Source organism: Propithecus coquereli, unplaced genomic scaffold (genome assembly GCF_000956105.1).
Source record: "Propithecus coquereli isolate 6110/MARCELLA unplaced genomic scaffold, Pcoq_1.0 Scaffold243, whole genome shotgun sequence".
Classification (NCBI taxonomy): Eukaryota; Metazoa; Chordata; class Mammalia; order Primates; family Indriidae; genus Propithecus; species Propithecus coquereli.
In genome coordinates this window covers 1,970,879-1,996,139 of record NW_012147986.1, presented here as the reverse complement: position 1 = coordinate 1,996,139, position 25,261 = coordinate 1,970,879, and the positions used below count along the sequence as shown (strand labels likewise).

The window sequence follows — 25,261 nt, the reverse complement described above, 5'->3', positions numbered from 1 at the left end:
GGACAGAATGGGCAGCGGCTGGACCCCCTGCGCTCCAGGGAACACAGTATGATTTGAACACAGATCGCCGCCTCCGGACACGAGCGACCCTAGACTGCCGTGGAGAAGGCTCCGAGGCGGATTCGCGGGGCTCGAGCCTCGGGGTCTCTCCCGGTCCTGGGCTCCCAGCACTACAGAACTGCCGCCTCGGCAGCCTGCCGGAGGGGAGAAGCGGCTCCCCAGCACGGGTAATGGGGCGGGTGGGGACAGGCGAGCGGCAAGGAGGCCGAGAGCTCCGGGCGCACGGCGCGCTCCGCCGCTCCGCACACGTCTTCAGCGCTCGCTCTAACTTGCAGTTTCCCGAAGACGCTCGACCCAGCCGCTGATCTCCCCCTCCTTCCGCCTGCACTCATTTCTCGTTCCCACCCATTCGCCAAGCGCCCACGGCAGCCGGCAAACTCGGCACCGGTGTGTAGCGGGCCCGGGCACCATGGACCGGCGTGGAGCCCGGGGCGACGGAGGCTCCCTCGGAGCAGGCCCCACGGCTCCGTGTCCGCGCTTGGCGGCCGAGCTGTGCTCTCCGTGTCGACGGCGCTTCCATTCCTGGCCGGGAGCTGGGGCCAGCGGAGCAGGGGACCAGCATCCCTACAGGCGCCCGTCTGACCCCTGTCCCGCCCCGCCCGCCCCAGGCAGGGCGGATCTAGGCAGGGGCCGGAGGGGAGGGTCCGCCCAGTGGGTGTCCGGTGTCCTCCCTGTTGCCTCTCTCAGGCATTGGCCACTTCTCGGCGGAGGCGCAGCGAAGGCGACAGCTCCCTTTAGGCGCGGCTGCCTTGTGGCCCGGCTCTTGCTCCGTGGGTGCCTGAGCCTGCTGCTCCCGCTCCCGCCTTGCCCGCGGCGCCTCTGCGCGCCGGTGCTGCCCAGCCATGCTGTGCTGTCTGCTGGTGAAGGCCAGCAACCTCCCCAGTGGGAAGAAGGACCGGCGAAGCGACCCTGTCGCCAGCCTGACTTTCCGAGGTGAGAGACCCGTGGCCGCTGCGCCCACGCTGGGGCGCCACCTGACTCTCGGCGCGCACTGACGGGTCTGCGCCCGGCACCAGCGCTAACCAGGCCAGGCCACAGTTTCTCCCTTTGTCAGCAGGGACAGAAATCCCAGCCCTGACTTGTGAGGGGGGCGACGGGAATGAAACGGAGCACAATAACTACCACAGGGCTTTGAAAATTTGGAAAACTGAAAGTGCCATAATATATTAGAGGTTATCACTATTCTGAGATGGGTACCCAGAGGGAATAAAGTCCGAGCTCTTACCTGGCAGTGCGGGTAAGGGTGGGTTGGAAGATGGATGCGGAAGGTGGAGAAAAATCAGGGCCACTTAAAAACAGGACATGTAGATGGTGTGCTTCGAAAGTTGTGTCTTTTTTTTCACTCACTCCTTCATTCATTCATTCTTCATTCACCCATTTTTATGGTACGCTGGCCCTATTGAATCCGCCATATCTCAATCAGGAGGAAAAGGAACAGAATAGGATGGATATGGCCTTGACACAGGAGTTTTGTGGGGTGTCAAGAATGTTTTTCTGAATTCAAGAAAGCTAAACCACTATATGTAGTGCTTAGACTGGAAACGGTCTCTGTGTCTTTGGGGCAGTAAAGGAATCACACATTCCTCCCCTCTCACCAGACACCCTTAACTCCCTACTTCAAGGCAGAGATTCCCACGGGAGAGGGTGTCTCAGGATGGGAAAGGGAAGAGGAAGGATCTGTCAAAATGAAGAGAAGGAACAATAGCGGTGAGTCAGGACCCCAGTTCTGCAGAGAAAGATTAATAAGGAGAAGAGAGAGGGTTTCCTCTTAGCCAGGAGCCGTACTCTGTGGCTTTGCGGAATTAAAAAAATATGTGCATCACGAAAGACGGTCAAATGTAGAGGGGAAAGTGGCTGGTGTTTTCATGAGATTTGAAAACAGTGGGAGCCCGCAGGGTGCTCCTTAGCTCTGACCTATGATCTGAACCACATCCCCAAGAACCCTCAAAATAATAACCGTAGGTAAGAGACACAATTTGGCAAAGTGAGATCTATGTGTAGCTTTTCTTATTCTATGCTATGGGAAAATTTACATTTATTCCTCTTTTGAAAAGTGTGATTTGAAACATTTAAGAAAATTTTTCTGTTTTCACTACGTAAGAGCAACTTCAAGACAAAGTCTTTAGTTCTCCCCAGGCCATCAGATGCTGCCTAAGCCTTCGTTGTATAGAAATTGTAGCGTCATCATTGGCTGGAAAAGAAATTCCCTAAGGACACTGAGCCTGAGGCCGACATCAGCATAGGGTTTTTGGATGCTTTGAAACTATCTTGGGTCTGTTCATAGCTCTTTCCCTGGTCCTGTAACAGTCCTGTGGTGGCTACTAATATCCCCATTCTGCAAATAAGGACATGGAAACCCAGGGAAGTTAAATGATGTATTCAGGTCAGTGGCCATGGCAGAAAACTACCAGTACTTGGAGTGGACACTGCCCTTGAGTCAGACAGGTGGCCACATCTGTTGAGGTCCCTCTTGGCTGTTGCCTTGGCCCAGGTACTGAGCTGCTGTGCTCCCCAAATCTCTGTATTCCTTCTTTGCGATGCCTTACTGTTTATTTTCACTGATGAGGCTCCTGGAAAAGTGAAATACTGTATAATAGAATGTAACCTCTCCAAGTGTTCAAAATCTGTTTGTCTTTCAAAGCCCAGCTGCAATGCCACCTTCTCCAGAAAGGTACTTAGGATCCCCCTGGCTATCATATTAGTCTCTCCTCTCTGGATGCAGCACACCTCGTTAGGGACTATTAGCATGCTCACCGGGCCAGCCTCTGCTCAGGACGCAGCTCCATACTTAGGATATCAGGATTCCTTGAGCAGAGGGACCTGTCCTATATATTTATCAGGATGTCCCAGTACTGGGCACAAGTAGGTGCTCTCTGTTGTTTGTGCCCTTTCTGGCCCAGCCTTGAGCCATCCTCCAGAGGTGCCTGGGAGCCTTGCTCCGTCTGGGACGTGTTCCTTTGACTTGGAGAATGTGCTCGAGAAATGGATTCCTAGATCCCATCCATAGAAGTTCTGACCCAGCAGGTCTGGAAAATGACCTAAGAGTCAGCATCTGACAAATACCTGATGTAGATTATTTTGGAACTACACCTTGAGAAAAATTGGTCGGAGATGTGGTGACAGGTGAGATTAATGTGCTCCCCCAGAAAGGGCATGCACAGTGCAGTTTGGGGATGAGCTGATGCTTAGGGAGGGAAGCCATCAGAACCAGTCTTGGACCTGACAGGGCATCTAGACTTCGGTACTCAACTCTGGCTCATGTCAGAATTGTGTGGGGAGCTTTAAAAAAGACCACTGCCAACCTCTCTGTCCTCTTTTCTTGTGAACCTAAATGTTTCTGGGTGAGGCCCAGGCATAGGTGTTTCTGACACATCTCCACGTGTTTTGGATGTGCAGTGAGAGTTGAGAAGCACTGAGCCCAACCCCCTCACGGCACAGAGGGGACAGTGGTGTGACCTGCTTGCAGAGAAGCCATCCTGTACTGCGTGGTGGGCTCCTACACGCAGCTCAATGTATGGGCCTGGGCTGGCCCCACGTTCCTTGCAGTTGTTCCCTGGGCATTCCAGCCTCGGATGTAATTTCAGAACCTGCCTCCCAAAATAGACTATGAGCTCTAGAGACTGGACTCTCAGGGTGCTTTTTTGGCTTCCCAGTCTGAGGACCTCAGGGCAGAGGCTGTTAACGACTACTGTTCATTCTTTGTTTTTGTACTGATTGATTAATTAGTTAACCAAAAATACCGTGAGTAACTGGGCCACGGTAGATATTTTGACTGACCATTTCTGTGAATGAGCAGCTTCATTTCCTGTAGCATTTAATATCTGTACTTCTCTTCTGCCCTGCCCCATTTCTATCCTGCATTATTAATGTCCCTTTATTCATGCATTTAGTGCATTGAACCAATATTTTATTGAGTACCTACTATGTTCTTGGTGTGTTCTAGGTGCTGGAGATGCATCTAAGAATAAAATCAGATCCTTGTTGCTTTGGAGCTCAAATGTTTTCTTTCCTTGAAGGGCATATCTGTGATGTCCCCCACTGGGTGAATTTCTGCCCTGCTTCACCAGCCAGGAGCACAGGAGTCAGTGCTGACCCTTGCTTCTCCCTCACTCCCTCAGGTGTCTCTTCCTCCCCAGGTCTCTCCAGCCTCTCCTCTCCCTCCCCCTCCTCCCCTCCCCTCTATCTCCTAGGGTCTCTAGATTTGGGGCAGGAGCCTGAAGGACCTTGGTAGAACCATCCGAAGGAGGTCTCCTGTCCTCTGGAAACACTCCTGACCTACCCGTGCAGGGCAGGTGGACTGTAGGGGCACTGGGCTCTCTGAACCTGGCTTTTTAACCATTAAAAGTGACTTAAAACCTTGAAAATAGCTTTCTGTTTTCTTTTTATAAATGTAATATATACTTATTATAAAAAATGACAAATTACAGAAAGACATGAGGCAAAAGTAAAAATGGCCCCAAATTCTGCCACCTTCAATTAACCTGTCAACAATTTGACATATTTCCTCCAAGATTCTTTTGTCCCTTTTTTTAAAAAAACATTTTTAGTTATGAAATTTAACACACAAGTAAAGTATGTAAAATATAAATGGATGATTTAATCCAGTGGTTTTCAACTGGGGGCATTTTTGTCCCTCAGGGGACATGGCAATGTCTGGAGACATTTCTGTTTGCTGCCACTAGTGGGGGTGGGGGTGGGGCGGCGATGGGGGAGTGCCACTGACATGCGGTGGGTAGAGGCCAGGGATGATGCCAAACACCTTATCGTGCACAGGACAGCCCCCTACCCGACACTCACAACAAAGATTTATTCGGCCCAAAATACTAATAGTGCCAAGGTTGAGAAACCCTACTTTAATGAATAAATTATGATATAATATCACCCAGGGCAAGAACCTTAGAACCTTGCCTGTCAACTCCTCCACCAGAAGTCTCCAAACCCCCTGCTTTCCTTTCTAGAGGTAATTTCATCCCAGATTTTTTCCCCCAAATGTTTGCATATTTGTAGTTTTGCTCAAAAATAAACCAGAGGCATTTTTCTATACTAGTAAATATTCTTCTATACAATCTTTTAAAACGTCTGCATGATATTTTATTATATGGATGCACCATAATTAATTTACTCAACCCTCTATTGATGCATATTTAGGTTATATCACATTTTTATATTTATATCCAATGCTTAAATTATGCTGTCACTCTGAGGAATATTCCGGTGACTAACTATTTGCCCACATATTTAATTATTTCCTTTGGGTAATCACCAGGAGAGGAATTGCTGTGTCAGCGGTTATGATGTACTTAAGGCTTTGCCGCATTTCCGAAATTGCTCTTCTGAAAGTCTCTACCGACTTTACCCTCCCATTGGCCAGCTATGAAGGCTTCTTCTTTTTTTTTTTTTTTTTTGAGACAGAGTGTCACTCTGTTGTCCCGGCTAGAGTGCCGTGGCATCAGCTCACAACAATCTCAAACTCCTGGGCTCAAGCGATCCTACTGCCTCAGTCTCCCGACTAGCTGGGACTACAGGCATGCGCCACCATGCCCGGCTAATTTTTTATATATATTTTTAGTTGTCCAGATAATTTCTTTCTATTTTTTTTAGTAGAGATGGGGTCTCGCTCTTGCTCGGGCTGGTCTCGAACTCCTGAGCTCAAACTATCCACCCGCCTCGGCCTCCCAGAGTGCTAGGATTACAGGCGTGAGCCACCGCGCCCGGCCGACAATTTCTTAAGGTTCAAATAGTATTTGTGATATTTCATTATTATTACCTATTAGTAATAGGTAATACTGAATTACTTTTTACGGAATTACTTTTTAATTTGCTCATTTTGCAGAAGATGTTTGTCTTTTTCTTAATTAGTTGCAAGTACCCTTTATATATTGAGAATATTAACATATTTGTCATAGATCTTTCCAATATCCTCACCAGTTCTTTTTGTTTGTTTAATTGACAAGTAAAAATTGTATATAAATATCTTTCCCAGTTCTAACTGGCCTTTGAAGTTTAAAGCCTACCCCTTTCAGAGTGCATTCCACTGCCCTTGCTGTCCACTTCTTTCCCAGACTGGGGTTCCAGCTGGGGTTTAGAAAGAGGGGTTTAGGGATGCTGCAGGCAGGGGGAGAAGCAGTACTCTGCTGATGATGGGGGAGACGGCCATCCAGTTCTTGGGGTGCGCAGGCTTAAGTACACAGATGGCGGTACCAGGGTGATCAGTCTACCTACCATTTTTGTTAGGGGGTATTTGTGTACCCTAAAAGGGAAGTAAAGCAGAATTCCCTTCGGTGAAAGCCAGGGCTCTCTTTTCTCCCTTCACTTGCTGCTGCTTTTGGGTTGTCAGCCGACACTTTCAATTCCTATCACTTTCTTGTAGTATGGGTATTCTAATGGGGGTGTCAGAGAGTGCCTGGCACAAAGCAAGCCCTCAATAAATATTGTGGAGTGAATGAAAGGCTGCATCAAGGCTTCCTGTAGGATCTGAAGCCCCCTGCATGTTCTGAGAGTAAGTCCTGTCACCCGACTCATGGGCAGAAGCACCCGACTCTCTCTCTCTGGGAGTCCAAAACACCCCATCTCCCTTCCTCTCCCTGTTCCCTCTCTAGGTGAATGGCACCAGCAGCCACCCATGTGCCACTGTCAGAACCTGGGAAACATCCTCTGCTCCCACCTTCCCCATTCCCCAACCCGACGCTGGCCAGCAAACCCCAGCACTGCCACCTGCGTCCTCACCATCTCCCACCTGGACTTTATTTTTCTTGAATTGTGGTAAATACACATAACGTAAAGTTGACCATCTTAACCATTTTTGAGTGTACAGCTCAGTGGTAGTAAGGACATTTACATTGTTGTGTAACCATCACCACCATCAGCCACAGAACGCTTTTCATCTTGCAAAACTGAAACTCTGTGCCCATTAAACGGTAACTCCCCGTTCTCCGCCCCCCTGTCCCTGGCAAGCACCCTTCCACTTTCTGTTTCTAACATTTTGACTACACTAGGTATCTCATGTGAGTGGAATCATACCGTGTTTGTCTTTTTGTGACTCAAGTCACTCAGTCTGGGGGAAACACCCAGGGCTTCATCATGATTCTCACAGATGCCTTCTGATCCCCAGTTCTGCAGAGCAGTCTGGAGAGAGGGCATGGTCCTGTTCCCCCACCCCCAGCACGAGCCCTGAGCTCTGCTGTATCCACTGTAACTACCGAGTCTGTTAAATTACACACATGCAGCCACGTCTCTGAAGGCCAGAGTGAGTTATCAGGGACGGGACAAGTCTAAATCCACCATGAGGAACTGTTTTCTGAACTGTTTCCTAATTATCAATGTGTCTTCCCTTTTCTTGGTGTCTGTAAATCACGTGATTTTGCTGGGTAATGTTTCGTTTCTTTCTTCTTTTTAAGGCAGGCACCTATTGGTGACTCCTCCTTTAATGTCCTCCAGAGGGTCCCAGAGTTGGTCCTTCTAACCAGGACTTAATAAAATCTCAGTGAGGACTTTTGCTCTCCTTATCTTCAGGGGAGGTAGGAAGTGGAAAATTATTAAAAGACATTTAGCACAGGGCTTGGCACACAGATACTGCTCAATTAATGAAGCCAGGAGCACCAGGAAGTGAGTTTCTGAGTGCACAACTCAAGAGAGGCTGCAGATGGAATTTTCCAGGTTACTCCTACAGGTCACAGGAAGTTGATCTGTGACAGAGGAGAGGGAAGTGGACACTTAGCTTGTATCTCATGTCCCCTCAAAACCCTATGCAGTAGACACTCCTATTATTATCAATTTATTGCTGAGGGAGCAAGGCCTAGAAAGGTTATGAGCCTTCCCTAAGGTCACATAGTGGTGGCTGTTATTTGAATGACTCCAAAGCCATGTGTCTAACCCCTGCTGGAGCCACACGGATGTGTCAACCAGAGGATTCAGAGTGGTTCAGCCAGGGCTGGCCTGGACCAGCATTGAGAAGACAGCTGGTGCCTCTTTCAGGACACCTCCCCCACCCTGTGCCTCCCTTCATCCTCCCCATCCATTGACACAAGCCCTACCAGGAATGGAGTCTATGGTGTTCCCTGGGATCAGTGCTTCTATCTTCTGGTGAGGATGTGAACTTGCACCTGATTTGGGAAAGAAAAGGACCCATTGGTTCAGCACCTAATTACTGAGCATGTCACTGTAGACTAGGGTTACTAACATGAGTAGGGCGTGGTGTCTGCCCTCTGAAACTCAAAGCCCAGCTGGGGACAAAGACTAGAAGCACACTGTTATCCTGCTGTCTAGTACATGTGGTCACGGCTTTCTTAGGGAGCACCAAAGAGAGAACAGCCATCTCTGTCTGGGAGAATCAGGGAGAGCTTATCAGAGGAGGGACAACTGAGCTGGGTATTGAAGAATCGGTAGGAGTTCACTAGATGCATCACAGTGGGGCACACAGGGGAGGGCAGGGGAAGTGAATTCACATTTAGTGAGCATGCCATGTGCCAGGCACTTCACACATACTATCTCGTTTAATTTTCACAACAACCCCTTGTCAGGTAGGTATTATGATCTTACAGATGAGGAAACCGAGGCTGAAATGTTAAATGTGTTTCTTAAGAGGTTCTTAAAGTGTGGTACATGGACCCTGGGGGAATCCTCTAGACTCTTTAAGCAGATCAGAAAGGTGAAAACTGTCTCCACAACAACACTAAGAGGCTACTGCTTTTTTCACTGTGCTGACACTCTCACTATTGGTACAACAGCAATGGAAGGTAATACTACTGGTGCCTTAACACTAATCAAGGCCTTGGCACGAAATTGTATTTGTCATGGTATTTTTTAGTTCTCATACACTCACAGTTAAAAAAAAAAAAGCTGGTTTCATTTAAGAATGTCCTTGATGAAACAGTACAATTATTAATTTTAATCCTCGAGTACATGTGTTTATAATATTTTGTGTGATGAAATGGGAAGTATGTTTAGAGCACTTTTGCTACACATCAAAAAATGGTGATTGTCACCAGGAAAAGCACTTGAGCGACTGCTTGAATGACAAGCTGAACTAGCCACTTTATTTTTTTCATGAAATACTGTTTTTACTTGAAAGAATGACTGATGAACTATGGTTATCCAGACCTGGGCGTTTGGCAGATAATTTCTTAAAAATGAATGAGTGAGCCTGCCACTTCAAGAAAAATGGCTGATATTTACCATTGGTTGCCAATCATAAAATATGAACTTTAAAGCAAAAATTAGAATTTTAGAAAACGCGTATCTTCCAGCTTCCCAGCACTGAAAGACTTTTCTGATGAGATTGATGGCGACGTTAACGAATGTGATTTATTTTGTATTGTATAACAAAGTGTCAACATTTGGAAGATCTACATAATTCATTGAACAAAAATTTTCCAAATGACCAATGCAGGTGTTACAGAATCATGCATGGGTAAAGATCCATTCGAAGTGGATTTTAGTGTAACAGAGTGCAAAATGGTCATTGATCTAGTTTCAGATTTCACATTGTTGAGTTTTGATGTAGTATCCATGAAGGATATTCACAATTATCTGAAAGTTTATTACAATATACCTCCCTTTCCAACTATATATCAGCCTAGATTTTCCTCATAGACATCAACCAAAACGAGACATCTCAACAATTTGAATGCAGAGTAGAGAGGATAATCTAGCCAGGCAGTAAAGAGCTTTGCAAAAATCTAAAACAGTGTCACTTTTCTTTTTCCCTTGTTTTGGAAGTTATAGGGTTTTTTTAATAGAAATGTCACTTATGTTAACATTTATTGGGCTTACTGTTGTTATTTTTAAATTAATTACTAAATATTTTAAAATGCCTCAGTTATAATTTCTAATGTAGTAAAAATTGATAGATACAAGCCACCCGAATAACAGCTCTTTGGGGTCCTCAATGATTTTTAAGAGTGACATCCTGTGACCAAAAAGTTTGAACTGTTGCCCTAAGGAATCACAAAACATAAGTGTTCCATTGTGGTCTGTGATTCCAAAGTCCGTGATCTTTTCCTGCATCAGTGATTTGCAACTGGGAGTGAGAGAGGTTGGGAGAGCACCCTCTCCCCTGGGGGAGGTTTGTCAGAATTTCTGAGGGGACCCAGTAGGCCGAGCAACTGTTTTCAAGATAACTTGACTCTACCTGAGCCCCTCACCGCCTCCCTTCCTCTGACAGTCCTTTCTCCATGACTTTCCTTTGCATTTGCTCTCTGTTGTTTCTCTCCTCCAAATCCGTCAACACCCTTTGCCCGCGTCCTGACCCCCCTTCGCTCCCCTCCTCTTCTCCAGGCTCTAACATGGCAGGGTGGGACTGAGCCTGCAGAAGGCCACCTCTCAGACTGGATAAGCACTGACTCCAGTTCCTGGGAGATGTTGCTAGAGGTTCTCGAGGCTTTCCTGGTGCAAGCAAGACTCTCTGAAAGCTGAGCAGTCCAGCTGGAGGCCAACGGCTTCTCAGTGGAGAGTCTTGCACAGGTCGGGTGGAGCAGGGTGACCTTTAAGATCCAACCCAATACAAATTTTGTGTCAGGCTGAATGCTTTCAATCGGCTATTTAGAGACCAGTCATTTCTGTTCCTGATGCTTATTGGAAAAGTCAGACACGTTTAGCACTTTCTGTGCCCCTCTTAATGCAAAGCACTGCAGAACAAAACTTCATGAAATGCCTCCTCTTTGGGGCTCTCAATACTCTTGTTCTCTGTGGGTCAATAAGACTTCATGGGAAGATGGGTCTCCAGCCCTGCTGGACTTAGTGGGACCCTCCTCACTCTGATCTGCCAGTCCACTTGGTGGCCCCTCGAGGAGGGAGGGCAGAAGCTCTGTCCAAACTTCTTGTTTTGTGGATTATCCAGCGAGAGGAATGCACTTGCTGGCCCAGTGAAGGAACAGCGGCTGCAAGCCAGGCCCTTCTTCCCAGCCCTGGGCTCTTTTATGAAAATGATCTCCCCACTCAGAGTAACAGAGCCTGCACTAAAAGACGGTCTCCCTGGCCACCTTTCCCTCAAGGCTCCCCTGCCCCACGACACTGGTGTTCACCCCTTCGTGCCCACCGCTCCAGAGGAAGTGCTTCAGCTGTTTGTCGTCTGGGACACTGTGGGTCACGTCTTAGCCATCACAGTGTTAGTTCTTCTTATTGTCTACCCCAGAGCCATTCTGCATCCCTCAGCCAGCCCTCGCCAGTCAGGTGGAGCTGCCTTGGGACAGCCTGCTTAGGCAGACCCCTACAAGGCCTCGAGGGGAAGGTGGATTTTGCTTTCATGGAGATAAAATTCATATGCCATAAAATCCACCACTTTAACCACTTAAAAGTGTACAATTTAGATGGGTTTTAAGTTGTAATGTTATACAGTCATCATCACTGTCTAATTCTAGAAAATTTTTTATCACCCCAAAAAGAAACTCCACACCCATTAATCGATCACTTCCTATTCCTCTCTTCCCCTACCTCAGCCCCTGGAAACCACTAATCTGCTTCTGTCTCTATGGATTTGTCTATTCTGAACATTTCTTAGAAAGGAAATCATATAGTATATAGAGATGGGTGTTTTTCAGAAGAAAAATGAAATATTTTCTAGGAAGACTGTTCATTTTTTGAATCAGAAAATTTACAGTTTAAAACATTTACTTAAAAAACCAGGAATAACAATAACACACACATTAAGGAGAGTCAGCCTGAGTATTTTCTTTTATTAATAAAAACATCTTTCTGATTGGTGCCCTGTTGCCTGGTCCCAGAGCCGAGAGAAGGTGTGCGATTGGCATTGGGCATTCATTGCAGGCTGGTGGGATTTTCAGGGAATCCGTTGGTTTTATGAGATTTCCTTTGGTGGCCAAGCCGAAGCATGGGTCTCAGAAGCTGAACTTGACTCAGAGGAAAGTCCTGGGGTGACTTTCCCCAGGAAAGTCGTGGGGAAAGGACTGTCTGAGGAAGGGAGGTGGTGAGGGGCGCAGGTAGAGTCTTCCCACTCTCCCTTTTGTGTCTCTCGTAGGGGTGAAGAAGAGAACCAAAGTCATCAAGAACAGCGTGAACCCCGTGTGGAATGAGGTCTGTGAGGTTTTCATTCTCCCTCCTTTTCTCTCTCTCTGTTGCCATTGACTCTTCAGGGACAAGTTAGCGGGGTTGGGAGAAGGTGGCTTTCTCAGGGGTGTCCTCGAGGGCAGAGGGGCTGGAGGTCCAGAGTGCCAACTAAATCCTCCTGGCTCCAGGGACCTGGGAGGAGGGTTGGTGGCCTGGCCTGCCAGATAAATGGAGAGGAGTGAGACATTTTTTGTCTCTGTTTCTCCTTGGGGCCCTCTTGCCTGCCTGTCTCCCTCAGGTAGGCCGTTCTCCCTGCCCAAAGTCTACCTCTTCCCCACAGCCCTCCTCCACCAACCAGGTCCTCCTCTGGCTCCTGCTGCATACAGGGCTCCCGGGTGGTCCTTTGCAAGCCATGGTTGCCTTGCGTGGATGGGGTTGGGATGCATAAGGGAGGCTTTGCTCTGAGAGGGTCGTGGGGCTGTGGCTGGGCCTACCCAACGTGGGTAGGTAGTACTCGACGAGGCAATAACTCATGCTATCCACCTGGGTCTTGGTCCCTGAGAACCCTGCAGGGTCACCTGGCATTTTCCCATTCCCGTTCCGTTCTTGGCCTGGCTGGGAGGGTGGGTTGGAATGGAGTTGGGAGAGGGGGCTATAAAAGTCTGCCCTCCTCTCTTTTGCTGCTTTTAGCTCTGTCACCTCTGAAGCTCTGGAGCTCTGGTAGTCATCATCCATCCATCTGTCCATCCTTCCACCCATACTCTAGAATCATTCATGGAAGCTTGCTCAGTGCCCTGGGGGCATGAGGGTGAACCAGCTGCAGTGTCTTCTCTGGGGCCACAGGTTAAGATGCCTTTTCTCCTTTTCTTCCAGGGCTTTGAGTGGGACCTCAAGGGTGTCCCGCTGGACCAGGGCTCTGAGCTTCATGTGGTGGTCAAAGACCATGAGACGATGGGGAGGAACAGGTGAGGCGGGCCAGGGGCTCCAGGGCTTGAAGGTGCGATGGGATTGTGGTGAATGTAGACTGCAGAATCTGGGCCCCAGAGGGCCGGGGTTTCAATTCAGCATTTATTGAGGACTGCCTCTCTGGCCCAGTGGTAGATGCTGGGAGAAGCCTGGCTGCAGCCCCAGGAAGTTGGCTGTGGGTAAAGCTGAGCTGTTCAAGCTGCAGGGGAGGGAAGATGGGCTAGAATCAGATGTCCAGGCACTTGCACAGACAGTGTGTGCCCCAGGGAGCTGGAAGGCTCACTGCCTGCTGCTGCAGCCCAGAGGCTCCCGGGGGCGGGCTCTCTCTCCCTGCCCAGTGCGGGCGGGCTGGTGAGGGCAGCAGCACCATCCAGGAGGCAGGCGGGCAAAGCTAGGAGGAGGCTATCGAGGAAGCCTTCATGGAAGAGGTGGGACTTGAGGTGAGATTTGTGGTTTGGAAGTCAGAGTCCTGGGTAACCCTGACTGCACTCCCCGTGGTGGGCTTTCTGTTGATTTATTTCATGTGCATGGTGGGGAAGGTTTCCCATTTGGGGGAATGGCAGGAGCAAAGTTCTGGTGGCAAAAGCAGGCTCTCTAGGCAGGCACTGGGTCCCTTCCCTTGCTATTGACTTCCCGGGCCCTGTCTACGATGGGGTGGGGGTGGGCAGGGCCAGTCCAGCTTGCAGATTGATGGACCTGCTGATTGTGGGTGTGGGTGGGCTGGGAGACCAGCTCATGGAGCTACATATGACAAGCTTTGGATGTCATAGTGGGCGTTCGGTGGTCCCTGCTGGCGTGACAGGGTGCGGCTGTGTTGGGTGCCAGCAAGGGTGGGGTCATGCTCCTTGTACATTTGCCGAGGTCTAGGCACAAGCACCAGCCATGGGCTTGCTGTTTTGTGATCCGCTCACAGGGGAGCCTTTGTTTGGGAACTGGGTCAGCTGCTGTCTGCGGCCTGAAAGGCTGACTGTGTTACCTGGGGTTGGGGAGAAGAGCAAGGGAAGGGAGGAAGAGGATTTAGGAATCTAAGGAAGGCTGATGAGGGGTGCAGGCTGCAAAGCACCTGGATATTTTGAAATATTAAAAGCTCAGAAGAAAAACCCAACTGCCAGCATCCCTCTGTGGCTGTGCATGGTGTGGTATGTGTCAGGGGGCACATTCACCGGGCCCTGCAAAGGTGGGGCTGCAAGGTGGGGGGCCCAGGCCTGCTGCCCATGGCATCTTGGGCCCATCTCTTCCAGCTCTGGACCTCAGCAGCTCCCACCTGCACAGGGGGCAGGGGTTGGAATCATTCAGGCCAAGCCACCTTCCAGCACAGTCGCTCTGTGCAAGGCAACACACTTCTGATAAGCAGGAACAGCAGACCTGCAGGTCTGGGAGGGAGCAACTCTGGATACAGGGCAGTCCTGGAAGGCTTCCTGGAGGAGGCCTCTCAGACTGACTTGGAGGCAGGGGTAGGCTTTGAAGAGTTGAGAAGGCGAGGGTGTGTGGGTGTGGAGGGCATCCGGGCTCAGGCCTTACAGATGGGGCCCAGTCTCACAACATGTGTGACCCAGTGAGAAGGGAGCAGCGGGGCCGGGCTGGGAGGGGGTCTCCAATGCCAGGCTGAGGATAATAAAAGCAAAACCACACAACTGACATCTGCCAAAAGCTTAGCCCAGGGCTTGGCCCTGTGCTGAGTCTTATATACAAGAACTTTTTCAATTGGTTAGCTACTACTATTACACTGTCCTTCCTTACAGATGGGGACACTGAGGCTCTAAGAGTCTGGGCAATTTTCTCTAAGGCTAGTGATGGCGGAGCTGTGATTGGAGGTCAGGTTTTTGCAACATGCTGGACATGTCAATCACTGAAGCCCCTGTACCTTTCAGAGGCCCCAAGAAGCCCCAGGTGGGTGCTGGGCCCTTCTGGAGAGTTCAGAACTGATGACACTGGAGTTGAGAGTTTAGTGAGGTCAAGGCAGGACGTAGGTCACTGCAGGGAGCGCAGAGGAAACTCATGTTTCATAATCATATTCAGCAATTTTATAGGCTCTGTGGGGAGATTTCTAAGACCACAAAGGCAGCATGAGAGCAGAGGCTGTGAATATGTTTTCAATCAATTCAAGGGCCAGGCTGGCACCTAGGGTGAGGGTAGGCGAGGGCCACACATGGGCTATCCCTGTGGGTCAGAGGTCACATGGGGGCAGGATGCATTGAATCTTGGGATCCTCTCATTGGCCCCTGTGGGTGTCCTCTGGCTGGCAGAGGCCAGCCGGCTCCCTGAAAACCAGTCCCCACATACCTGCAGGGCCAGTTTGCTGGAAATCGGTTCCTCAAACATCAATTTGCTGAAGAAGTCAAATCACTAAACTTACCAATTTAGCAGAAATTTCTTTCTGATAACTACTTGAATGTAATTTTTAATTTTTCTAAACACATCTCAATTTTTGATTTCTAGCAATTAAAAATTAAGTTTTGGCCGGGAGCGGTGGCTCATGCCTGTAATCCTAGCACTCTGGGAGGCCAAGGTGGGGTGATCACTTGAGGTCAGGAGTTTGAGACCAGCCTGAGCAAGAATAAGATCCTGTCTCTATTAAAAATAGAAAAAAAATTAGCCAGGCATAGTGGCATGTGCCTGTAGTCCCAGCTACTTGGGAGGCTGAGGCAGGAGGATCATTTGAGTGCAGGAGTTTGAGGTTGCTGTGAGCTAGGGTGACACCACAGCACTCTAGCCTGGGCAACAGAGTGAGACTCTGTCTCAAAAGAAAAAAAAAACTAAGTTTTACTTAAACTAAATTGAAATTTAAACTTATATTCATAAATATCTGAAGAATATCAGAGGCTGCCAAAACAACATTGTCATGTGAGGAAAGGACAGAATTTTGGCTTTGTACCAGGAGCTAATGGGGTACCCAGTCTCCAGGGCCGTTTACTTGAATGTAGGGGGTCTAGGGGCAGGGTACCTGCAAGGGAATTCTGTGAGGCCCCCCTGATTAGACTGCCAAGTACTTTCACCTTACACATGAAATGTGAGAAAAAAATCAGAGACTAGAAGCATTAAAAATTCTGCAAAAATAAAAAATATACCAGGAAGTGACAAGAACGTGTGACATTTTAAATGTTGAAAGAAAAGGCAAAAATGTCGGGGAATTCAGTTCAATGAGCATTTTAAAGTGAATGCCTTTTCCCTGCCCTCAAGTTGTCACTGTCTAGTCAGGAAACAAACAAGGACACAGCATTGGAGGGGTGGTGACTGTTGCCGTCTTCAGCTGGTGGGCTCCGGCGAGGTCCGACAGGGTCGTCTTGCAGCCACCCCTCCCTTTCTGGGAGTCCTGGATATGTCTTCTGCGAGCTCACATGGGCCTCCTTCTAAGGGAGTTGGGTCGGAGCCCTGGGCAGCTGTTAACTCCCTTGGTCCCCCTCCGTCTCGCCTCCTCTCCCTCCATCTGCTTCTGGATGCCCCCACAATGCCTTCTAGCCTCTCTCCCAGCACCTGTCTCCACAAGTCTCCTGCTTTGCTTCTTTTCCCGCTAATCCCCCTTTCATTTTTTTTCTCCTCTCCTCCTCAATCCCCACCTGCATTCTCCTCTCTCTCCCCGTGGCTTCTGTGGTACTTGGCCTTTCTGTGTTTTCCCGGGAGGAAGCCCTCCTCGCCTCAGGAGGGGAGCCTTGGTCTAGGAGCTGCCCCTGGCCACTCAGCACCCACCCACCCACGAGAGCAGCAGCCCCAGTCCTCGGGGACCTCTGAGCCAAGTTCAGGGCTGGATTAACTTGATTTGGATAAAAGTAGGTTTCAAGTGTATATCAAAGAAAGATCTGCTCCTAGGGACGAAAGACACGCAGGCAAATCCAATTGGAGGCTCTGGGATCCTGTCCCAGGCTGCACTGGCCAACTTCCTGTTTGCTCTGGGCTTCTCAGAGACAAGCTGGGGGAGATGATCCTGGCCCCTGAGCAGGGGTTTGGGGTGCTGGGATGTTCAGCCCAGGAGTTCCTAATCCAGGCCATACAACAGCATCACCTGGACAGCTTTTACACAGGACGCAGCGTAGGCCCCAGCCAGGCTCTGTTTAATTGGTTCGGGGCGGGGCCTGTGCAGCATCACCAGCTCCCCAGGTGGGGGTGTGCCATTGTGCGGCCAGCACTGAGAGCCACTGACCCGGACTCCAGAACGGTGCTGCCCACTAGGACTTTCTGAGATGATGAAAATGTGTCTGTGTTGACTAGGGTAACCGAGAAACTAAATCTTAAATTTTACTTAATGTTAATGATTTATTTTTAATTAACCACATGTGGCTACTGGCTAGTGTGTTGGACAGAGCAGTTTTGGAGGTTTAGAACAGTGTTCGAACCCTGGCTGTGTCTTAAAATGGCCTGGGAGCTTTAAAAAATACCGATGTCTGTGTTCCACACCAAACTGATGAAACAAGAACCTCTGGAGTGGGCTGTAGGCATCGCTCGGGGAGGCCACTGTGAACCCTGGGTGGAGAACCCACTGCATTAGAGCAATGCTGACACTTCTAAAAGGAATTGCACTCAGTTGTTCATGGATTAGTAAGAAATACATATAAATGGTCACTCTTACAATTGTGTATGCAATTATTCACAAAAAAATTGCTGTAAAATAATAATGACTGAAACTGCACATGGTAAAATTGTGAAAGAAATAAAAAACAGACTGAAGGATCCTGTTGGTAACTGTAGATGACGACCTGGGAAAATTGGACTTAATAGAAATAATTCCATAATAGAAATAGTTCAAACTGGCAGGGAGTAGTATTTGATAAAACTTGATATGGACCAAAAAATAAAAAACGAAAATCTGAATTTTTATTTCCCAAAACTGTGTTGGGAAATTTAAACGGAGAATAATAGTTCCCAGTGAAAATAATTTTGATAAAATGAAAATGAAGATGATAAAAAAGAAAAAGGAAACAGTTTAATTGCATTGTATGGAAGATATATCAATACATTAAACTGGCTTAATTTAATTTGTTCTAGAAAATGCCTTTCCAGTGGAAATTAATTAGTGTAGGTGTATTGTCTATTTAAATATTTATAATATAAACATGGAAGTGAAAATCTCCATGGGGTCAAAACATTCACCTGGCAAAACACCCGGGTCAAAAGGAGGCCCACCTTGACTGCAGTAAGTCACTAGCCCCAAGCCTAACCCAGCCCCATGGCAGGAGGACCAGAGTTAACAAAGAAACATACAGGACATCCAGTTAAATGAGGATGTCCCAAATATTGCATGTGACATATTGGTATTAAAATATTGCACATTATTTATCTCAAATGTAAACTTAACTGGGTAGCCTGTGTTTTGTCTGGTCACTCTCCCCTCCTGCCCTAATCAAGCCGTGTAGAAGGGGACCCACATTCACACCTAGACTCAGCTGGGAGGCACATGATTTCCTTTAGAGCAGCTTTCCTTTAGGTGTTCACTGTGGCATTTTCTTTAGTCTTGAACTCCTGCGAGCGATCCTCCCGGCTTGGCCTCCCAGAATCCTCCCAGCTTGGCATCCCAGAGTGCTAGGATTACAGGTGTGAGCCACCGCGCCCGTGAGCCACCGTGCAGCTAGTGGCATTTTCTTTGGACTAGCGTGATCCACTCTACCTTTTATTGACCTGGTGATGCTGTAAAATGGGGTAAAGGGACCTGTTACCCTCACACAGACGCTTGCCTGCCTTCACCTTCTTCTGGTCTGAGCATCAGTCATGGCACCTGCAACTGGCTGGGGGTCCAGGAGGCAGCGGGGGACCTCCCTGAGTGCCAACACTCCTTCTCCTTCCTCCTCCAGTGACTCCTCTTCCTGCTCCCGCATTGAGCCACATGGCCTGGCCCAGTGGGATGAGTGTGGACTCAGAGAAGAGCCAGGGTCCAGTTCCAACAGCTGCGTGGCCTTGGGCAGGTCACCTCAACACCTTGAGCCTTGCTTTCTTCAATCCTTAGGCAGTATTAAATCAAGTGCCAAAGCACATTGAAGGGACCTCCCACAACGGGTGCTCCCTACATGTTTGTTCTGCTTGTGAGCCCTTTTCCCTCATCCCCTGCGCTCCCTCCTGCTGCCCCACTGCTTCAAGTCCCACTGCCCCAGGCCTCCCCATCAGGGACCTCCCCGCCCTCAGCCAGCTGTGGTTTGGAGAAGGACTAAGACATACTAATTCATAGGTGGCAGCCTGGGCTTAATGTTCGCTCTTTCTTAGGAACTTGGGGGATGCAGCTTTATAGCCCAGGCTCTGCTTAGAAGAAAGGGAAGTGCTAACGGCGAGCATCCAGGCACCACAATAGGCTATTTTGAGAGTGGTGGGTCTCCCTGACATAGGCGACTATCTCCTGTTAGCCTGTCTCTGAGCCTGGAGTAGGCCTCGGTGCCCCCAGGGTGGAGGTGAAGGTGGCTTGATACCTCCTGTGACAATGAGCTAACTACTGTAGATTCCCAGGAAGGAGCTGAACATGCGCATTAGTCTTCTAGGGCAGGAATGCACTGCAGATGGCAGAGGCACCTGGGAGAGGGCGCCTGTCCAGCTGGGGCCTGTCACTCCCACCTGGAGTGTGCTGATGGGATGGAGGGGTTCTGTGCTGGGAGGAGCAGGTGGTCTAGGTCCCCCAGGCCATCGACCAGAACTGGGCAGGCCAATGGTGGTTGGCTTGAGAATGAGGGTCAGGGGCTTTGCTCAGGGACCTCACTGTCAGCAGTGAGTCCCATCTGGCACTGTTTGTAACCTGGACCTCTCTGAACCTCTCTCTCCTCATCAGGACAATGACGGTCGTAAGGTTGCAAGGTCGTTGTGAAGTTTAAATGGTATAATGCATGTATGTCAAATGCCTACTCAGTGCTAGGAACATTGAAAGTGTTCAGTATATGGGGGCCGTTGGTGATAGCAGGATCCCTTATAGATACACATACATAAACCATACAAATGTGTGAACACTATGCGCATGCCCCATGTGGACACATGGCTGTACCTGAGTGTGCAAAAACATATTGCATACATGTGTGTGCACACATTCTTTTATTTTAAAAGAAAACTAAAAAAGTTCCACAAGAGTATAAGAATTGTAAGTGATTTTTATAAGTACAGGTAAGCTTTATTCTTAAAAAGTTATGAAGGAAAAAGGGCAAGTTCTCCCACCCTCCACCCATACATTTCTTCCCTTCCCTTCAGAGTTGCCCATTGGTAACAATTGGGTGCATATCTTTCTTGACTTTTCCTAAGTATTTGCAAGCATCTGTTTACATACATGCATACACATTAACTTATTACAAAATAGAATCATGCTATACATACTGATCTGCACTTTGCTTTTTGTCACTTCATCATGGACCGTTTCCCAAGGCAGTATGTCACTTGCCGGTGCGACAGCCTCATTTTTAAATGGTCATGTGGTATCCATGGTATGGGTGCTCCATAATTCACCCCACTGCACCCTTTTTGACGAGTTTAGATGTTTAGCTTCCTCTCAATTTCTTGCTCTCCAACGATTATCCAGTGAACATCTTTATCCAAACGTTTTTATGCTATTTTTTTGAGGATGGGTCCTTAGAAATAGGATTATTGGATCAAAGGGTATGAGCATATAAAATTTTTGTAGATTCTGCCAAATTTCCTTTCAAAAATGTCCTAATTTATGTCCACCAACAGTGTACAAAAGTGGCTGCCAATCTCTTATCTTTGCTAGCTCGATAGGCAAAGAAAAAAAGATATCTTATAATTTGTGTTTCCTCGACCACTTGTAAAGTTGAGCATCTTTTCGTGTGCTAAGTGCCCATTTGTATTAATATTTCTTCTTCTATGAGTGCCTATCTTTGTATTCTGGGTTGCTTGTCTTTTTCTTGTTAATTCGTAGTGATTTTATATATTTGGAATTTTATTAGGGATATTAACTCTTGGTCTATCTTATGTGTTTTCTTCTCTCTGCTCAACACCTGTGGTCAGTTGCAGTCTCGCATGGGCACGGACATTTTCCCAGATCTGCATGTGTGTGCACGCTCATTTAAAAAGGCAGAGCCGCGGTTTGCTGTTGCTAGAAGGTGGGGAAAGCAGATGTAAGTTCAGCCTCTGGCTTTAGCAAGCCGGTTTGGCAGACACGGCTCTGGAGTCCTCGAGTCCTCCGAGGCTGTTTTGGGCAAGAGTTTTTACAGTTCCTTATCCCATTGTTCTCAGCAGGCTCGGAAGCATTGACCATATCCTTATTCTCAAGGATTTTTATGACTATATTTTGCCCTGGATTCTATCCAGGACATCCGTGGGGTTCAGAATAATTTTTCTTTTGTCTTTCTCTAGACTGAAGTGGAAAACTATTTAGAGTTCTCCTTGGGTAGCCCCTGGGGAATCAGATACTGACAGGAAGGCTGCCAGGCGGGCTCGGGGTGTGGCATGTCCTGGTCCCTGTTTCCTGCCCCTCATTGCCAGGCACGCATAGATGGGGGCCCTGGGAGGCTCAGCTCAGGGTGTTTCCTCCCCTGTGGACCGAAGCCTCCCAAGGGGGTGTTTGTGCCTCCTGCTGGGACAGGGGCTGTCTGTCTTTCCTGCAGTGCCTGACTCACTGAATCTCATGAGGGGAAGATGCAGCTGAGTCAGTGATGAGTTGAGTTGTAATATACATACTTTTAATTGACCTGCCGTTTTCTTAGTTTCAAAGATAAAGAATGAGAAACTGACACGTGGTGACTCTTCTGGAGCATTAAAAAAAAATTCAAATTTATAGAAAAGTTGCAAAAATGGTGCAAAGAACAGTCACATATCCTTTGCTCAGATACACTAATTGTCAACATTTTATTCCACTTGTTTTATTATTCTCTTTCTCTCTCTCCCCTCTCCCTTCTTCCCTCCTTCTTTCCCTCCTTTCTGTCTCCCATTTGAGGGTAAGTCATATTCATCATGGCCTTTTACCCCTAAATATTTCAGTATATATTTCTTAAGAGTAGGGATATTCTTTTTATATAACCACAACACAGTTATCAACTTCAGTAAATTTAACGTGGATACAGTACTTTAATCTGCTGTTTGTATTCCGATCCTGTCACCAGGCCAAATAATGTTTTTTATAGCAATCTCCCTTTCCCCCCTCCCCTAGTACAGGATCCAGTCTACAGTCTCATGCTGAATTTAGTCATATTTCCAGAGCCTCCTTTAATCTGGAACATTTCCACAATCTTTGTCTTTTATGACAATTTACATTTTTGAATAATACAATACCCCTACTTTTTAAAAATAGAATGTTCCTCATTTGGGATGTCAACCTAAATAACAAACAGAGAAGCTCTCTAAAATAGATTGGGCTTGGTGGCTTGGTGCCTGTAATCCTAGCACTTTGGGGGGCCAAGGTGGGAGGATTGAGGCAGGAGGATCGCTTGAGGCCAGAAGTTAGAGACCATCCTGGGCAATATGGAGATCTGTCTCTACAAAAAAAGAAAAGAAAAGGAAGGGAAGGGGAGGGGAGGGAGAGGAGGGAAAAGGAGAGACATTTATTTGGGAATAGAGCATTGCAATGGGAATACACATGCCATAGTAAACTATGTGTGTATTCAGGGAGGTAAAGGAAGGCAAAAGTTTTAAAGAAAAAAAAATAAAGAGGATTACATAATTGTTTTGAAATAATTATTCTTGGCTACAAAGGTCAATGACAAAGGTGATCCAGTCTGAGGTTGGACAGGCAGTTGCTGGGCAGATGTCCTTGTAGAAGTATTTGTTGTGTAAGGTTGTGATGGCCTTTGTGCAAGGTTGTGATATTTGCAGACTTTTTTGATAGCTTTTTTTTTTTTTAATCAGGCATTAAAGCATAAGAACCCTCTCTTCATGGTGTTCCCTGGAACTATTTTTCAGGGTCTTAATATTAGTGACTCCATTTTGATTCTGACAACTTTCACAGGGCTTTGTCTGATGTTTTCTCACGATTAGATGCATGATTAGCTTAGGTTACTAACTCCCGGCCATAACACTGCCTAAGTTAAGCTGTGTCTGTCTCAGGACCTGGAGGCACATGAGTGTCCCTTACTGGGGATGTTAATTTCAATCCCCTGGTCAAGATGTTGTCTGATCTTTCCACTGTATATTTACTGTTCTTTTTTCCCCCCTTGAAGTCTGTTAAGAGATACTCTAAGACCATGCAAATATCCTGCTTCTCATCAAAATGTCCCCCTAGATTTACCACCCACAGATGATTCTTGCCTGATCGATCTTTACCGCCTGTTCCTGGCACTGTGCCCTGAAGACCCAACTTTCATTTGAGCCTCACCCCTGGCCTCAGGGCCATTCTCAGAGTTGAAAGACCCCTGGGCCATCAGGTTAGGTGTCCCATCTCCTTCATCCTTGACGGAGAGTGCTAGAGTGAGGAGAAAGCTCATTCTAGGGCTGTATTATTCTTTTATGAAGTCCTTCCTTCAGACAAGGCTTGGTGGCTCACGCCTGTAATCCTAGCACTTTGGGAGGCCAAGGCAGGAGGATTGCTTGAGGCCAGGAGTTCCAGATCAGCCTGAGCAAGAGCGAGACCCCATCTCTACAAAAAAATAGAAAAATTGGCCAGGCATGGTGGCACGCGCCTGTAGTCCCAGCTACTTAGGAGGCTAAGGCAGGAGGATACCTTGAGCCCAGGATTTTGAGGTTACAGTGAGCTATGATGATGCTACTGCACTCCAGCCTGGGCGACAAGCAAAATAAAGAAGAACAGCCTTTCTCCCTGAAATGCTGATGGTCTTATTTCTATTCTACCATCAGGAATGACCAAAAAGAAATCTAACTTCTAACTGTGACAGTCCTTCAAGTCACAATCTAATGTGACTCTAATTTGGCAGGATAGATACGTGCAGAGAACAGAAAGATGGTGAGTAGGGTGGGGAGGAAGGGAACCAGTATTTGCCAAGCTCTGTCTGTGTTCCAGGAACACGTAGGGGGTGTTAGGTTCATTCCACTATGTGGAATGAATAAATGACTTTTCCAGATGAGGAAACAGTCTCAGAAAGTTTATATAACTTCTGCTTGGCTGCACAGCTGTCAAGCAGCTGAGCTAGGTTTCCAACACAGGTAGGGATGACTTGAGGGCTCTTACTATTAATGACTGAATGATAAACATTTCCTTTGGGAAGATAGTCGAGAGGAAGAATATTGTCAAAATGTTGCTATAGGTTGAAAGGTACAGTTTGAAAATATTGGATTGGTGTGTGTGACACTCTAGGGTCGCCACCAGGGGTGTTCCATGAACTCAATAGAATGGAAGCTACCAGCCTTCCTGGGTCACCTTCCTTTGGGGTATTTGGGGGAAGGTAGCTTGTCTCTTGTACACTTCGTCGTCAGTCTAAGCTGCACCCGCTTCTCCTGTCTTCCTGCCGCTACCACTGCTCTTAGCACCTGGAGCTGTTGTCCTCTGGGCTGGCCCAGCCTGGGCTCCTGCACACCCTCATTCTTCAGTTCATAGCACCACTGGCTTAGGGGAGGGCCTGGGGTAACTCAGGGGGTCTGCCACCCCCTGCAAGCATGGAGGCTACTTCCACTAGTTCTTTTAGGGGTCCTCAGCCGCCCCTCTGCAGGGTTGCCTCTGTCTGACCCACTGGCTTCTCCCGGGGTCTCAGCTGCCGTGGCGATGCCGGACCTGCACCCCACACTGAGCCTTTCTCTCCCATCTCTCCTCCCTCTCTTAGGGCCCAACCTTCAAGGCTACCCCTGAAAACTCGAAATGCTATCCCGGCATAGTATAGATTGCTAGGCCTCCCAATCTCCTCTTCGTATAACAGTTGAACTCACCTAAAAAGTACAATTAAAAGCTTTTTAAAATGGTCACTCACCCCCAATCTCCTCAACAAAGGACTAACAGGTTTGTATTTTAAAATGTAGGTTTTATTATTATTCAAGTATGCTGAGGCCAACAGATCAGGAGGTGATTGCCATTGAAAAGGCGTTTGTCACTCAGGGTTCCCCAGAGGAGGGGACACCTTCACTGTGCAGGGCCACCCAGGGAAGCACCAGGTCAGGCAGGAGGCAGAGAGGGCCAGGGGAAAATGTCAGAAGAGCCTTTATTGTGGTTTCTGCAGGAAGGAATGGGCGAGGCAGGGTAAGCAGATTTAGAATTGGCTAGTTTGAATAATTTCAGTGGGCTCTGGGGTGTAGGGGGTGTCCTACAGTGCTGCTCCCTGGCCCTGGGGTGATTAGGGCAGGGGAATACTGGCCCTGAGTGTGAGAGCCCAGTGGAGGGGGTGGTGGGGTGAGGGCTCAGATCAGCTGGTTTGCATATGAAAAGCCTGCTTGGGGG

General features: G+C 48.0%; 1 protein-coding gene across 18 annotated transcripts in view; it reads left to right on the top strand.

Annotated features, from left to right (window-relative positions):
- Positions 1 to 25,261, top strand: part of DYSF (dysferlin) — a 205,562-nt gene that overhangs the window by 10,326 nt on the left and 169,975 nt on the right. For 8 of the 18 annotated variants that reach the window (XM_012646473.1, XM_012646484.1, XM_012646482.1 and 5 more), the window contains 2 exons: positions 12,035 to 12,090; positions 12,937 to 13,028. In XM_012646473.1, the coding sequence (XP_012501927.1) occupies positions 12,035 to 12,090; positions 12,937 to 13,028 (148 nt within the window). Of the gene's footprint in view, positions 1 to 759; positions 994 to 12,034; positions 12,091 to 12,936; positions 13,029 to 25,261 lie in introns of those variants that run through there. The other 10 variants (XM_012646477.1, XM_012646489.1, XM_012646487.1 and 7 more) reach the window with 2 other exon arrangements.